This window comes from Oryza brachyantha, chromosome 1 (genome assembly GCF_000231095.2).
Source record: "Oryza brachyantha chromosome 1, ObraRS2, whole genome shotgun sequence".
NCBI lineage: Eukaryota > Viridiplantae > Streptophyta > Magnoliopsida > Poales > Poaceae > Oryza > Oryza brachyantha.
The window spans coordinates 22,067,717-22,084,472 of NC_023163.2; the positions used below are offsets into that span (position 1 = coordinate 22,067,717).

At 45.0% G+C, this 16,756-nt stretch overlaps 3 protein-coding genes across 3 annotated transcripts; all 3 read right to left on the reverse strand.

The window, feature by feature from the left end:
- Positions 1-739: 739 nt before the first annotated feature.
- LOC102703164 (anoctamin-like protein Os01g0706700) lies at positions 740-5,065 on the reverse strand. The gene is made up of 16 exons (XM_006644522.3): positions 4,634-5,065; positions 4,355-4,424; positions 4,155-4,270; positions 3,612-3,738; positions 3,449-3,549; positions 3,240-3,331; positions 3,046-3,150; positions 2,668-2,937; positions 2,365-2,497; positions 2,184-2,297; positions 2,037-2,107; positions 1,821-1,951; positions 1,653-1,735; positions 1,426-1,533; positions 1,178-1,336; positions 740-1,082 (listed from the first exon to the last, which is right to left on the reverse strand). Exons 1-16 carry the CDS (start codon positions 4,841-4,843, stop codon positions 972-974), a joined length of 2,001 nt encoding a protein of 666 aa, XP_006644585.1. The 5' UTR covers positions 4,844-5,065; the 3' UTR covers positions 740-971.
- A 591-nt stretch (positions 5,066-5,656) lies between these two features.
- Positions 5,657-6,780, reverse strand: LOC102703437 (jacalin-related lectin 19). The gene is given in 4 exon segments (XM_015840035.2): positions 5,657-6,055; positions 6,058-6,121; positions 6,201-6,458; positions 6,591-6,780. Coding segments are annotated over 4 exon segments (648 nt in total). The 5' UTR covers positions 6,594-6,780; the 3' UTR covers positions 5,657-5,732.
- A 4,223-nt stretch (positions 6,781-11,003) lies between these two features.
- LOC102713154 (IAA-amino acid hydrolase ILR1-like 2) lies at positions 11,004-15,854 on the reverse strand. The gene is made up of 4 exons (XM_006646190.3): positions 15,376-15,854; positions 14,322-14,447; positions 12,603-12,917; positions 11,004-12,504 (listed from the first exon to the last, which is right to left on the reverse strand). Exons 1-4 carry the CDS (start codon positions 15,709-15,711, stop codon positions 11,974-11,976), a joined length of 1,308 nt encoding a protein of 435 aa, XP_006646253.1. The 5' UTR covers positions 15,712-15,854; the 3' UTR covers positions 11,004-11,973.
- Between the last annotated feature and the right edge of the window lie 902 nt (positions 15,855-16,756).

Genomic DNA, 16,756 nt, shown 5'->3' on the forward strand with positions numbered 1-16,756 from the left:
CTTGGGTGCCTGGCCGGAGTAGGTCGACAGCTCGTCGGAGCAGCAGGATGCAGGCAATGGCGGATCACCTGGCTTTGCCGCTGATGACGTAAGACCCTGTAACAGTTTCCAAATTTTTTTTCTAAAAACATCGTATCAAAATTTTGAACATCTAAACAAAGCATTAAATATACATGAACATTAAAACTAATTAAAACTAATTACGCAGTTACAGGAGAAATCGTGAGACGAATCTTTTGAGCCTAATTAGTACGTGATTAGCTATAAGTGCTACATTAAGATCTCGCAGTTTCTTGCGGAATCTATAATTTATTTTATAAAATTATATAGTTAGGTTATTAAACGTATGTCTATATATATCCGATGTAATGTTTTTCAAAAAAAAATTGCAAACTGAACCGGGCCTAACTTTACTTTCGCACGCATCACTTCACACGCAGACAACAAAGATGCAGCAGGCTATACACAATTCAGCAGTTCAGCTCATTGATTATTCAATTGATTGGCGATGCAGGCTGTACGCTGTAGTATGTACTCTAAAATCTCTCTTCTCCATTCTGCCAGAGATAACAAATTTGGGCTGCGTAAATCATGGCTGCCAAGTGAACAACAATAAAACAGCAGCATGGCAATTTTCTCGTGTAAACTGGCCCGATTCTTTCTGTGCTTTCTTCGTTAGTGAACGCTATTCTAATTTAAGATAGCGCACAGCACATACATGGGGGGAGGTACGTGCCCGGTTCAAAATCAACAAACATGTATAGTTAGAAGGAAAGAAACACCCCTCACATTCTTACATCGACGATGCAGATCCTATCTATTATATAGCGATATCTACATTTACCAATTGGAACAGTTAGTAGTAGAGATGTTGCCTAGTACCTACAATTTGTACATCCTCAAGTGAGAGCCGTCTTAGCACTGTCCTAATCTACAAAACTACTGCCGCCTTATAAAATACCTGGCATTCCTCACTCCCATTTTGTGTCCAGTTTTGAAATACTTCTCAGGAGTTGTTTGGAGCAGACATTCTGTGCCTGAGCTACATACCGAACACGATTCGCTTTCACCCATGCCGGTTCCTACATGACAAAAAAGTCAAGAAACCACATTTAAGTGTTTCAGCTAGATAGAGATCAGTAAACACGCTCAGAGAACACAAAGAATAGAAAATCACCTCGGGAACAAAGTGCGAGAAACCAAACTTGATTAAGAGGAGAGCATGCTCTATTATGAGGATTGCTGCCAGTCCTGGCTCAATTCTCCATTTGCCCTCCACATCATACAGACAAACAAGAAGCAAGCAGTTTGTACAGATTGCCATAACAACCAAGAACTGAAAAGGAATTTTTAGACTCAACATTAATACATGAGACGTGCAAGTACGGCAATCTTAAATACAATCAATAAAAACTGCTAATGAACCTGGAATATGTTCAGCCAAGCTCCAATTGTAGCTGCAGCACGGGGAGCAGGTCTTTTCAACATGACCAACAACTTCAAAGCATCCGCTCTTATTTCAGTCACATTGTTCTGCCATGAAAATATTAAAAAAAAGTTCAGAACACAAATCAACAAGAACACAAATGTATGGTACGCACACACAAGAGAGAAGGAGTGAGACAACACCAACAGCTGCATAAGCCACATACCAGAGCAGCAAAGCAGAATATCAATGGAAATGCACAAGCAAACATCATGATCATCCCAAACTGAAGAGTTAGCTCAAGAAAATCTGCGATGAATTGAACAATGTAAGCATAAAATGCAGACATCTAAAAGAACTGAGAATGGACAGGGTGATCATCTGTGACTGTTACCATCAAATAAACCATCTTCAAGTTCTTCTCCAATGCTTGCAGTATAAGATGGCTTTAAATATTCTTTCTCCACTCTCGTAGATAACCGAACAGACTTTCCAGCTGGTGATTCTTTCTCATGTTTTTTCTTGCTACAAGAAGGAAGTGATTTCTTACATCTCCATATTGGTTTGCAAAAAGAATAGTAGGACAAACAGGTTTGGCTGCAGAACTTACTGAACAGCCCTGTACTTCTTATAGCTATACTTGAGGTAAGGAATGGAATTTTCAATCAGATTTTCCAATACCTGGAAATTAAGATGTATTATAAGGACTAACGGTATCATCATAACTAATGATGTAATATTTACAATGCAGACATGCCTGGGACACAATGAGACGCTTGATAAGGACTTGCCGGAGTGTCATAATGTCACGGTACAGTGAAGCATGGTAAAACAACCCAATATATGATTGCATAAAGTAAAGACCAAAGACCTGCATTTGCCAAAAGAGTAAGTAAGAAACCTAGCATGAAGCACACTCCTGAAATCATTGTGTTTACCTTATAAACCAAACTATCAGCACTAGACTGTTCTCCTTGGTTGTTTTCATACTTTATTAGAATGACAGACACTTTGCCACCTATCCTTGTGTAATACTGAATTGCAACAAGATACATGGCAGTTAATACATACCTGCAACATAAACAACAATAAGAACTGCATACTATATATTTTAGTGGCAACCATACATAACAAAATAAAAAAGGGAATTGATATAAAATAATTAGGACCAAAATAAGCTCTCTCCACATTATTGATAACTGAAGAACCATGGAGTAATCACGATATTCTTACATTCTTACCTTAGCACTTCAGTTTCTATAATCTCGTATAGATGAGCATAAGCCAACTCAAATGGTAGCTGAAGACAAATGATAGCCAACACAATGATAGCATTATTCCTGATTCTGAGGAGAACACCAAACCACTCATTTCTTTGTAATATTCTTTTCTCGTCAGGCACATCACCTAATTTCCTTTCCTGAACATCATCATCGGCTAGAGAACAGCTTAAAGGGCCCAGTTCATTTGCCAGAGTTTTGTATTCCGAAAATGAATAATCTATACCCCATCTGTTGAAAGAATCACATAGAAGGCATGGTTGTGCATGATCTTAAATATGTTTCAAAGAACTTAATTGACTTGGAAGTATATGGATTGTACAGAAAATTCATTTCTACCTAGCAATAAGTGCTGAATTCTTCCGTTTCCAGAATTGCAGAAAGAAGACGGCCCAAGAAATAACAAAGATAAAGAAAGCAGGAAGAACCAACCACTGTAATGACCTGAATTTAAACAGCAGAGAAAAAACATTTAAGCACTTAGCAGACAACAATAAGATTTCAATGATATTTACTAAATGAGAAGTCCATACCCGAAATCTATAAGCTGAGTTGCCAGTCCAAACACAGCCGGAAAGAACAACCAGCGTGTATACATTCCAAGGAAAGAAAAATATATTGCAATCTGAAGTTCAAGAGTGAAGATTTCATGAAGTAGAGAAGGTGATACTTGATTTGCTTCAGATAAAATAGTTCGTATATTAAATATGGTAGGTGTAACATGTGCAGTTATGCTGGTTACCTTCGTTCCAAAATAAGAGTAAATTTCATCCATAGGTTGCCATGTGAAATCAAGCCAGTTGAGTGCCCAGTTTCTCAGGAGTTTCTTCCGTTTAACTTCATCTGCAGAAAAACTGTTAGTTGTCGAGCTATAAGAATTTCAAAAACAATTCTGATTGATTTACCATGTAAAGGGAAAACTAGCTTTACAACTCCTTCATCTTCCAGCCTGGTTAAGAGTGACTCGTTTTGATTCCAGTGAAACTCTTTATCATCAAATTTGAGAAGTATATCAGAATTGCTCTTGTTCACCTGCAAGTCTCGATATCTGCTTACTGTCAAATATGGAAATATGAAGCACAAGAAGACTAATCACTTTGTAAATTAGCTTATGTTTCAATATTCAGTTTGAATCTCAAAGTACGTAAATATTTCTGTCGATAAATGCACAATGAATTAGTTAGCATTTTTTGAATCAGGAGGGCTGTCAAAATCAATTCTCCAATGCAAAAGCTGGGCAGGAGATGCAGCCATGCAGGTCGTTTGGGAAATACCAGTACCAACAGGAAGCATTGCTCGCCCAGGAAAATGCCAATTTTGCGTTGCTACTTAATGTGGAATCTCCAAACATTAATAATTGCAATTTACTCAAATAATCATAACTGCAATGTGCCGAAGTGGGGAACAGGAATAACAACAGCTATAATGGGAGACAACTGTGCACTTACGATGCCGTATATCAAGTGCCGGAAGCAGGCAAAGCGCTCTCGCCAACTAAACAGGGACCCGTCGGGCTGCCTGACGAATGCTGCAACCTGGTCCCATTCAAACTGCAGTTCCATTCCTGAAGAGCAGAGAAATAAATAAAACACGAACACATCATCGAATCACCCATTCTGAAATACTCAGGTGGATTTTTTTCAGTTACCAATATAAGTCAGCTTCTTCATCTGCATCTGTGACGCAGCTCTCCCTAGGGTCCCCATGGGCGCAGACAACTGAATTCAAAAAGCAAATCCACATGCATTAGAGAAGGCTCATGGTTTCGGAACATCGCCACATGATTGTACCAAAGTACACGGATTCTTTCCCCAAATCGCCTCTTCCTTTGATAAATTCAAAAATCAAAATCATGGCACCCGTGCCAAACAGCGGAATTCAAAAACAAAACAAACAACCGCAGCACCACCGGCGCGGCCGCACGGACCTTGATGAACTCCGCAGGGACGCCTCGGACGCGCTCGACGAGCAGGCCTACGTCCTCCAGCTCCCGCACCAGCCGCGCCACGCAGTCCTCGACCTCGCCGCATCCTGCCGCAGCGCTGCGGGAGAGCTTGGGCACGACGATGCCGACCTCGAACCCCGTCGCGTCCTCCACGGCCGCTCCTGCTCCCGCTGCCGGCCCCCCTTCCCCCATCCTCCACCGACGGATCAGACGCGGGCGAGGCGGCGAGGAATGGCGGTGGATACAAGGGGGCGGATCCGCATTGGGGGAAAGGCCGATGCGGCGAGCGTAGGAACGAAGGACAGAAGGAAAAGAGAGAAAACAAAATGATGTCTGGGAAATGGGGATGAGAAGACGAGGCCGAGGAGGCGAGCACCGGTAACGGATTAGGAACCCTTTCTTTATTTTGTGATGAGAGATATAATTAGATTTAAGTTTTTTGATTATTAGTTAATTAATCCATTGTTAGCTGGTGCCACCCGATACCTGTGGGCGTAATTAAGGCGTCGATTGGTAGGAAGACGAGGATTAAATTGGAGGAAGAGGTTTTTGGAAGTGGTGGCTGAGCAGTGAGCAGGTGGGCCCAGCCCAGTCGTCGGGTTTCTGTCATGTGGGGTCCACGAGCCAACGGTCCATGTGAATGTGCGAGCAACAAGGCGTGCGCAGCTGCCACGCGGGAGAACGGGTTGACGTCTCGACAAGAACTCGAGTTTTATGACCCTACTGCTGAGTCTGACACTGGGCCGCGGGCCACGGCCCACAGGTGCGCCACGCGTCACGGGCTTCTTTCCTGCCCTCGCCGTGTGACGTTTCGGCTTCGAACTTATGGATGGATGGCTTTCGCCGTCGTGCCGGTTTGGGTCCGATCGCAATCGCTGGCTCGGATAATGCTCGACGTGAAATGTTTCTGTCCCCCCAACTCTAATCTCTCGCAAATCGCGATGGCAAGATTTCGTACTCCTTTTCAGCTTCACCAATCACCATGATTAAGTATGTGTTACTGTGTAATCACAACCACAACGCGGTAGTTCGGCCAAATTACAAGTCGATAAAATGTTTTATTTCAAAGAAAAGATTTTTTTTATTTGTAGCACCACTCGAACGGTTTCCTCCTCTGCAGCTGCGCTCCTGAGCCCCCGTTCCCGTAGACGACGGACCGGTACGCCATGGCGCCGCGCTCCTGCACCACGTCGCAGAGCGTCTCAGCACGCAGCGCCGCGACGTACAGGCCGATGGCGTCGAGGTGCCACCACCCGCTCCTCCCGCTGAACCCGACCACCACGCCGCGCTCCATCGGGTACTCGAACGGCACCCCGTCCCCCGGCGGCACCGGGTCCCCGAACGGCCCGTGCACCGCCCCCTTGCTCGTCCGAAACGTGAGAGACCGGATCACCGGCGAGCCGCGTGCGCCACTGGGCCCATGCGGCCTTTGACGCCGGTCAGGAACTCGTACGGGTAGTCCAGCTTCACCTGCACCCCTCTCACACGCATCGATTAGAGGGGTTCAGAGAGATCGCATCATTGCCATACATAGAATGAACGCGTGCACCTCGGCAGTGCGGCTGCCTCCTGCTCTGCCGTCTCCGCCGCTGCCGCCGCCGTGCTTCTCGCCGAGGACCGGCCGGCCGCTCCTGTCGTCGTACTCCACCCTCATCGACTCGAGGAACCTCCCGTACGTCAGGATGATGCGCCGGACGCCGCGGTGCGCGCCGTCGTCCCACGGGCTCCCGGCGGCGCCTCCCCACGGCCCGACCTTGATGGTCTTGCTCGAAGCAACCATCCTCCTCTGATAATGATAAGCCGGTTGCTGGAAGAACAAGAAAGAAAAAAACAGTGTTAAGCTGAGCTCGTCGTCAGAAATGTTCAGCACGATCGAGATCGCTACGAGTTGCTGCTATTTTGCCAAGGTGCATGTTTCACGGCAACTGATGTGCCTTACCATGACGGATTGATAGCTTGTGCGTGAACCTGGATGAGTACACAATTTTTCATTAACAAGTACCCCTAGGAGACTTATATAGATCTGAAATACGAGTACTGTTGCAAGTGGTAGTGGAGCATACGAGAACTAGATACTGGAATACTGGATGGCACAATCGAGACTATGATGTGTACCGTATGCTAGCGCATAATGTACTCGAATTCGTGCTTCACCTGGGGTCCTGAAACAGCAAGAAACTTAACATTTTTTATTTGAAAGAACCTTAGCATTGCCGCTAATCAGCTTTGAGTGTTTTGTGGACTTAGGTGAGCATTATTACTGCATGATAAAGCAGGTATGGCGCGGGCGAATATGATGCTCGTGGCATATTAGGTGGAGGAGAATCACGTGATTGGCGCATATGTACCTGGAATTTTCTTGCTCCCAAAACTTTTCTGGTATGAACTTAGGACTGATCAATTTGTCCGGTATCACCCCCACGTATATGCTCTGAATAAATTATATGAATTCGCAGGCATAAGTTCTCTGGTGGTGTCCAATAATATAAGCAGCGCCGTAGACTGACAAGCTGACGAGGAATCAGAAACTCCCGTCCTATCTGTGGCTCTGTGCGTATTGCCGCCTAAACCAACATTCTCGGGAATCTTAGTTGCTGATTTTCACGGTTAATAAACACTTTCAGGACAGGACCACAAGAACAATCCGATCAGAAGCATAACAGAAGGTGAATGATAATGCTATGTGTGAGCTGTCCACAGCTCACCATCTAAATATAATTCAGATATTCGGTCGTGGTAGTTTACACTTTACAGCAACCGAGCGCACTTCTCCGGCCAAAAATGTGTCGCAATCTTCCTGTCATGAGCCATGAACCGGCTCATTCCCAGTACTAAATTATCAAACTAACACTTGTAAGATCACATGTGGTATGTATGATTAATAACTGTCAAGGTATTATTGTTTGGACTAATGTACATCAAGTTGAGAAGAACTTATTTCTGAAATATGTTTTCTTTTTATTTATTTTTGTCAAACTGGTCGGGTGCTCTTCTTTATCTTTAATTCGCCGGAAAGCTAGTAGGTGATCATGATGAGTGACAAGGAGTTAGGACTAGGATGTGATGTCCAAGGTGAGAGTCGGTCAGAAGATGTTACTGAATAGTTATACTCTACTTTGGTCACGTAAAGATGATGTGGAAAGAGGAGGTTATGTGCTGATTGGGTATGTGTACGGGCGAATCCACGTTATGAGGAGTGGGGTAATTAAGTAAAAAAATTAAGTACGCTAACAATTTTAATAAGGTATATCCACTCGATTTTTAGGCTAGATTCGTCCCTGGGTACGTGGTGTTTAGACATGATGGAGTTGGCACGGATTATGGCCTTATGGTTTAGTTTGTGCTAGATTATAGGATTGCAAGTTTATATGGGTTAATTGGGCCATATCATAGTTATCACGTCTTTTCTTTTTTACTTACAAATAAAAGGCAGAGAGGTGAAGATAGAAAGATGATGGAAAAAAAAATAAAAATGCCGTTGTTTTTAAGGTTCGAGAGAACTAGAGTTAAAAGAGAGATAGGCACCTTTGCAAAATAAACTGATCAGTAAAATCGGATTCATCATCAATTCTGTTTTAAATTCGGATTTCACGCAAGGTGTGAATTTTAGGAGGATTTTCACTTATCTTACGTCGCTTCTAGACTTTGATCTAACCATTGGATTTGAGTACAATTTTTTTTGTTGATTTCCTATTGAAGTTCAGTTCTTCCTACCAAAATTGATGAGATTCTATCGGTTAGTTTTTAATCAATATAGTTTTTAGTGAACGTATGTCAGCTTTTGGTTAGATCAAAGTTTGCTTAGCTCTCTTCAATGATGTCTGTTGTTTCTCGTGTCTTCAAGGCCAGAACATCAGAAGCAGCCACGGATTGTAACTTTGGAAGCACGTCTTTTCATCTGCGCTCCTCAGCTTATAAGGGCATTCCCAACCCATAACACTAGATATAGTTTTTATAAACTCCACATCATCAAGAAACTAGTACTAACACTACTTTTCCAATACAAACATCACTATTCCATATTTCAATTTAATGCTACTTATCTCACATAATATTTCAAATGTTGTGTAGAAACCATGTCTTCTCTTTGCTCATTTATTCACTTGTCACATCATCTTTTATTCTAGATAACAACTTATTTAATGTTATTGACACCATACTCATCATGGGTTGGGAATGGCATAACTCCTCCGAAGTTCGACGGCTCGACCTTATTACTGGCCTTGCTTGGCTGGGTCCTCATACCGCTCTTAATTCTCTGTAATTGTACCTTAACTTAATTTACCAGTTAATGCAATTTAGGTGGGGAAACCTCTCCTCCGGTAACCCTTAAAAAAGATTTAAATCGGTGAAGTTTTAACGATTTTCGCCTAAGGTAGCGGTGTTGATTTCACTGTTTGTGCACTGTTCCTTCGAGGCACTAGCGTGAGTACTCTAACGGCATGGTTGAATACTCTTTTGAGTCCTTTTTTTAATATTCGGGTGATTAGTTTGGTGTTTGAATATTAAAATAATTTTAAAATTATTGGTTTATTATTTTCGCTAAATATTTGTTTGGAACTTTAAAATTGAGACCATCCTTCGCCCCGTCTGATCTACATCATCCGATCACTCTGGCAGCTATCAGATTGTGTTCTTCAGTGTAGTCATGGAAATCGTGGCTTTAAGTAATCCTCGGAACTTATAGCTCTCTCTTTTTTTAGATGAAGAAAGTTTTTATTGATCTCAAATAATTACATCAAGTGATACAATCACTCGAAGATCACTTTTAGCCTCTGCATAACTAATAGCTCTCTTCTAAGTTCCGGTCTCTAATTTTTCTGTAAGAGTGTAGCAATCCCATATTTTCGCTTTGAGTTGTGACTTTAAATTTAAATTTTTAGACTTAAATTTAAAGTAGATTTTAAGTTTTTATCATCATAGTTTTTTTTACATTGACTTTTTTTTTGAAAAACGAGCCAGCATTAGGCTGGTGATATATTAAGGAGAAGTAAGCAATAATTACAAAGGCTAAAGAGCCCTGGAGAGGAAACAGGGGAAGGGGAAGAGAAAGCCGAGCAAACTAAGCCGCTAGCTGCTCCTTGCTCGCTCAGATGTCGCCAACTGTGTATTCTCGTTTAAGTGTTTTGCGCCACACTGCGCCCACAATCTAATCTTATCCTGTATCGCCGCCACCAGTTGTTGGTCGCGGAACTCTCCTTTGAAGATCCTTCTATTCCTCTCGTTCCATATCTCCCAGGCTATCAGCAGTTTTAAATAACTAAGAACTAAGAACAATTGTATTTATAAATTTCATTTTTTTTCTGAAAAAGACCAAACAATTACCCTTAGATGTCCTCCAAAACACCAAGCTCAGCTTGTCCCATGATCAACAAAAGATTGTAGAGCTTCCATTCATGACTTGACACCCGATCAGCTTCTTCTTCGCGCTGTCAAAGTGTGAGGCTATTTTTTCCGCAATGCTGGACGGTGGACACTCCACCGCATATCCACTGTTAGTTGGGGCCCTGTGCCGTTCTGTAAAGATTATTGGACACCTCTTAATAATGTCTCCAGACAAGCTTAACTTTGCCCTTACGTCAATTATCACTAGCTCAGCGTCAGGTGAAGTACAATCTGTCAATCTACGCTTATTACCTTTTTGACTGAACGGAACAAGAACAAGACGTGGCAACTGTTTTTCTCCTAACCTGTTGCGTCAGCTCAGGTTTAAGCTGGTCCCGAAGACGCCTGATCTTGCAGAGTGACTGACGGGCAAGCTGACAATTGGCAACAGAGAAAGCTCCACGGGCACTTCACGACGAACCGTAACGTAGCCTTCAAAAGAGAGGGAGAAAACGACGCTGACATGCCGTCGTCTCTGCGCTCGACGATGAGCGAAAGGGAACAGGGGAATCAATCAAAAATTCAAAGGCCACGGCCCCAAGCAATGCATGACAGCATGAGGCGCGCGAGACCGACCGACCGACCGCCCCACCCCACCGGGCAGTCATCATTGGGGGAGCACCCAGCGCTTCGGGCGCGGTGGGGTCGATCGCATGTGGCCATGTGGGTTGGCTCCATCGAAGCAAGGTTCATACTGTTGCTCGAAATTTTTCTTCGAAACCGGCCACGGGCACAGCCAACTGAACCGTTCTTGGTGCGATCGCCGTGTATTTGTCACTGGCAGCAGTGGCATGTAAAAATGTACCGCGAAGTTTCGTTTTGCTAGCCATAACTTGCAAGAAGCCGAGAACACCTTGTTGTAAACACTAGGAAGAACCTTCCTCTTTTTTTTTCCTTTTCTGTGAACGACACCGGCCGGCGGAGGCTGGCGCCAACCTGCCGATCGTGTTGATCGTGAGCTGTCTCGGGGTAGGCAGGCCAGAGCTAGACAGACAGACAGACTGTGAGACGAAGAGGTCCCAACACCTTTTCCTCTTCAGTTATAAAACGAGCCCTTCCTGCCTCCGGCCTCATCTCACCGCACGCGCACGCACCACGCATTCACGCAGCGCTGCTGTCCTACAGATCATCACCTGCGGCGACGTTTCTCATTCGGTCATGGCCACCAAGATGTTCCGCGCCGCCGCCGTCGTCGCCGCCGCGGTGTCTTGCCTCGCCGGGGTTGCTCTGGCCGCCGACGGGCCCGCGCCGAGCCCGACGTCCGGCGCAGCCGCCGTCTCCTCCTCGCTGGTCGCTGCCGTCCTCTGCCCGGCCGTGGCGCTCCTCTTCGGCAACCTGCGTCACTGAGCTCGTGAGATTGTCGCAGCGCGCGCGTGTCCCGGAGGCTGGCTCCATGAACGATTCTGTTCTTTGCTTGATCACTCGCCTAGTGTGCCTTCTTTTACCCCCCCTGATTCCTACCCGTACCTAGTACTCTCTCTCCTTCTGCTACTAGATTAACTGTGCTCTCTTTTCCCCCATATTGTGATACCTGTCTGTTTGTATTGATTCAGATCATTTCATATCATTGGATCTATTTATTATTTGCTCTATCAGGTTCTGAGTCCTAACCAGAGTTGCAATCCACAAAACATCATTGATGGTTTCATAAGGAATACTTCCCATTCCCATCTGATTCCTAAATTACGGCTGCAGGGCAATTAATGTGTGCAAATTTATCACCATTTACAACGCGTCGTATCGAACAGCATAATCGGCCATTCTACATTCCACGTGTTTGTCAGAATCGCAGGATCGAAGTATCGAACCCGGATCTCCTTACACAGTAAGTCGATGATGACGACCGCCGCCGATACCGCAAGTCGAATGCACATCACCGGCGCCGTGACCGCCCCCGACGTCGCGAGTCGAATGCAGGGCGCAGCAACTGGACGAATCTAGAGCACCTCGTGAGATTGCGAGACATCGCGGTGGCGTTCGTCCAGGTACCTCATGGCGAGGCTGGCGTGCAGCGCCGCACCGAACGGGAGCGCGCCGTCGTCGACGAGGAAGTGCGGCGAGTGCGCGAGGTGCACCAGCCCCTCCGTCTCGTTACGTATCCCGACGAAGTAGAAGTGGGACGCCGGCACGGCCTCGGAGTAGGTGGCGAAGTCCTCGCTCCCCATGCACGGCTCCAACGCGCCGTGGACGTGCGCGGCGCCGAGCGTCTCCGTCGCGACGGCCTCGAAGTGCGCGTGCAGCGCTGGGCTGTTGATGGTCGGGGGCAGGAGAGGCGTCCCCCTGGCGTTGAAGTCCACGGCCGCGCCGCACCGGTGCACCGCCGACTGCGCCACGATCACCTCCTCGATCCGCCGCTTCAGCCGCGAGAACCCTTCCTTCGAGAAGCACCGGAACGTGCCGCCGACCGTGACCGAGTCCGGGATCACATTGAACGCGTTGCCGGCACGGAACCTCGTCACCGACACCACCTGCGGCCCAAAACCCAGAGATGGCTGAGATGCCATTGCCGCGATCGAGGAGGAGGTCGGAAAAGCTTTCCACGACGCATGGGACGGCAGGACCGTACCTGAGAGTCGAGCGGGTCGGCCTCCCTGGAGACGAGGCTCTGCAAAGCGAGGACGACGGCGGACGCGGCGGCGACAGGGTCGACGCTGCCGTGGGGCCTGGCAGCGTGGCCGCCCTTCCCGGTGATCACTGCCTCGAAGAAGCCACAGCCGGCGAGCAGCGGACCTGACCGCGACCCCACCACACCGGTGGGAAGCCCCACGCTGACGTGGAACCCGAAGATGGCATCCACGTTGTCGACGGCGCCGTCCGCAACCATCCTCCTGGCCCCGGTGCCCACCTCCTCCCCCGGCTGGAAAAGGAGGACCACCGTGCCCTGCAGAAAAACACCAGAAGTCCAGAGCCATGCATGCTGAATCAAATGTTTCCATTACTAAATCATAATTAGTTTGCGCACTTCCAGAAGAGATCGCCCGGATGTATATAGTACGAGCATTTCTATAAGAAGGTATAAAGATGGTATCACAGGTTACTACTATTTTTTATATAAAATTTGATGTTTTCTAGTATACAAGTATTAAATTTTATATAGAAAATAGTAGTATCTCCCGGTACTTTATCAAGGATGGTAAAATTGCTCATACAGTATAAGTATGAATCAAATCTGACTATCTTAATTGCTCATACAGTATATCGAATGTTTGGACACTAATTATAACTATTAAATATAGACTATTAATAACACACATCTCATACTCTGGACTATTTCGCGAGGCGAATCTCTTGAGCCTAATTAGTTTATGATTAGCGAATGTGATACTACAGTAAACATTTGCTAATCATAGATTAATTAGACTTAAAAATTTGTCTAATGAAATAGCCTTTATTTATGTAATTAGTTCTATTATTAGTTTATATTTAATATTCTTAATTAACATCCAAATATCCAATGTGATAAGAACTAAAAGAAAAGTTCCTGGACCCAAACATGCTAAAGTACTCCCTCCATGTCACACTAATTATTCCTCAGTGGCACAATGCTAAAGTACTCCCTCCGTTAATGTGTTTTTTTTATTGTTATTAGATAATAAAATATGAATAATAATTTAGATGTGGCTTTTTTAAAAAAATACTAAATTTTTTAAATAAGACGAACGGTTAAAAGACGTTGGACACGAAAATCCATAAATACAATTAGGAAAAAATTAACCATTTGCTACTCTTACAAGTGCAATTAATCTCATATATCTATGACATGTGGATCCAGTCCCACATGTCATAGATACATGAGAGTGACAAAAGGCTAAGACCACTCGTAAGAGTGGCAAATAGTTAAATGCCCCCATAAAATTATATTGAGACAGATATAGTATGCGTCATGTCAATCATTTTACCCCCTTCAATCATGGAAACATGACCAGTCACGAGACTACATTTTTCTTGAGAAAAATCTCAAAGAGAAGAAAAGGAAAGGAGGGATATTAAAAAGAATCAACAGGCTGATATTGCTTCAACTGTGGAGCAGAAATATTTGAAGAATCTAATGGGAAAAAGACACTCCAACAAACAAATGCTCGACCTAGCTGATAGTTATAAACCAGTGCATATTTTTCCTTTTTGCATATCTGTTGCAACCAAACCATATGACATTCAAAAAAAAGAAATGCTAACCGGCTGAAGGCATCTAAAACAATCAAGTTATAAAGCTTATAGCTATTCAAAGCTTATTGGTTGGGACGGAGGAACAGAACAATAGCAAGAATATAGATCCAACTGTAACCTGCAGCTCGTGACGTCGCTCCTGGAGGATCCTGGCGGCGCCGAGCAGCATGACGGTGTGCGCGTCGTGGCCGCACGCATGCATCTTCATGGACACCTTGCTCTTGTGCTCCCACTCCACTTCCTCCTGTCGAGTTTGTTGGAGTCAGTATATATGGGTATCCGATATTATTTTCTTCTTTTAATGCACCGAACTAATCTCTTATCTATTAGATAATATGCGTCAAACTATATCAAGTAATTATGTTCGCATGTCATGTTAAACTTTGATTTCATTCCTCACAGAGCGGAACTGCATGTATGCACAGTTTGTTACTAGAAGCTAGTAGATAGTTGTGTTAACACCAAAATTTGTCCAATTTTAGCATCAACAAGTTGTTATGAAAGTCAACCGTATTGAATGATTTGAAGTAATTTAAGGTGGTCTTTTTAAAATTTCCAATATTGCTTAAATGAATTTAATTGGTCGCACTGAAATCATGTCTATAAATACTTGACTTGAAAATCAAAAATTAATTATTTTTATGACACTCTAATTTGTATGGCTTTAAAATCGTGTAATACCCAGTTGGATGGAGAAATTAGATTTCAGTGATACCCAGAGAATAACGCCACTTTTCTAAGCCACCACGCAAACACCTGGCAACAACTTAACAATTATGCTTATTTGGACTAGAAAGGATTTTCGTAAGATTTCATTAATTATTCCTTAAGTCATTTGCATTTCCGCATTCTAAAAGCTAGGATTTTCGTAAGATTTCATTAATTATTCCTTAAGTCATTTGCATTTCTGCATTCTAAAAGCTAGGATCCTCTATTTGTATGGCACTGCCTCAACCGATCACCTTATATACTTTTGTTTTTGCCAATTTACTTCAATTTTACCTGATAATAAAGATCATAACAGAAGAAACCCCTGCAGAGATTCCATCTTTCAAAATACTACTCGCTTAACAGAAAAAAAAAAACAAGAATGTCAATCAAACATGCATGTGCGTATAGGAAATCAATGATCCATGGCACATTGCCCCCTTGCTGTAGTTCACATACGTTACCTGCATCGGGAGGGCATCTATATCCGCACGCAACGCGACGAACGGCGAGCGTCCGGTGCCTATGGTCGCGACAATGCCTGTGCCGGCGATCGGGTAGCGGTACCCGACGCCCATGGCATCGAGCTCCTTCCTCACCAGCCTGCTGGTCTCGATCTCCTCGAACGCCAGCTCGGGCCTCTCATGGATGGTCGCTCTGACGCCGGCCATCCACGCCGCGAACTCGGGCCGCCTCGTGCGATCGAGCACGTCGGCGGCGCTGCTCAACGACGAACGACATAGGCATAACGCCACAGCCACTGCGAGGAAGACGTGGAAAGAAGGTAGATGACTGGCCATGGCCGGCAAGCGGGCGAACGCACTCGCAGTCGCGTGCGGCCGACGAAGAGGAGGATACAGATAATGGGTATGACTTATGGTTGGAGGATCCACGCGATGCTATAGATATGCACGTGGACGCATGTGTGCGCGCTCTCGCGAGGGCGACGGCTCCCAATCCGTGAGTCGCGAATAATTTAGCCCGGCCGTTTTACCACGCATGTAGTTTGCAACAGAACAATATGGACAAGCGTCAGGTGGAGAAAGCTTTGCATGTAGAAGATTCAGCTATCATGACGTGATATGTGGTTTTTATTTTTTGCATGTGCAGTTGCGATCGTTACTTTTGGGGTTTGTTTTTTTTTTTTCATCGCATGCGAGTGCGTGTGTTATTTTTTGGATTTCTTTCCTTTTTTTTTACTTGCACAGATTTTGTTTTTTTTCGGAAAGCTGGCGGACGGGATTTCCATCCGACGGGACGATTAAGTTCTTTTGCGTAAGAGAAAATCTATACAACGTCGTCCCGTTCGGACGGGAATAAGTTAATAAAGAAAATACGATGCCCATCGTCTTCTTCGTTGATAAGCATTCCTTCGTCCAAGTGTTTCCTCCCACGGCGCCACGCGCCCTCCATCTATCTGTCGTATTTCTTTCCCACGGATACTGCCTCGCCCGGAGCTTCACATCTGCGTTGGCTCGTGGACTCGGTGCCGATGATACTACATGATACCAGGTAATATCATTTGGTATCAAATGGTACCAGCATCTCGTTTGACTCGTACACTGGGTGCCTATGATACTGCATGATACCGGGTGCTATCCAGTACTAAATGATACTCAGAAAAACTGTAATACGAGGTTTTGTTCAGACGGGATAGTTAAACGATGTTTTTGTCGCACGCATCTTTTCTGCTACGACGCACTCGTCTCCCCTCCCGTGCTTTTCGCCGCTCGCATCTCCCCGTGTTCACACCACGCACCCATGCACGCGAACCTCCTTTTTCCTCTCCCCCATGCATGATTACCGGACGGCGGTGGGTTCGCTGGAGGAGGAAGGAGGAGTCTG

Bases quoted from the DNA above. Each gene is read 5' to 3' on its own strand.
- LOC102703164 (XM_006644522.3), bottom strand. From the start codon at position 4,843: ATGGGGGAAGGGGGGCCGGCAGCGGGAGCAGGAGCGGCCGTGGAGGAC. The intron at 4,425-4,633 runs GTCCGTGCGGCC...TTTTGAATTCAG, and splicing joins TCCCTGCGGAGTTCATCAAG to TTGTCTGCGCCCATGGGGAC. The intron at 4,271-4,354 runs GTAACTGAAAAA...TCTGCTCTTCAG, and splicing joins GAAGAAGCTGACTTATATTG to GAATGGAACTGCAGTTTGAA.
- LOC102713154 (XM_006646190.3), bottom strand. From the start codon at position 15,711: ATGGCCAGTCATCTACCTTCTTTCCACGTCTTCCTCGCAGTGGCTGTG. The intron at 14,448-15,375 runs GTAACGTATGTG...CAAACTCGACAG, and splicing joins TAGATGCCCTCCCGATGCAG to GAGGAAGTGGAGTGGGAGCA. The intron at 12,505-12,602 runs GTACGGTCCTGC...TTTGGGCCGCAG, and splicing joins CCGACCCGCTCGACTCTCAG to GTGGTGTCGGTGACGAGGTT.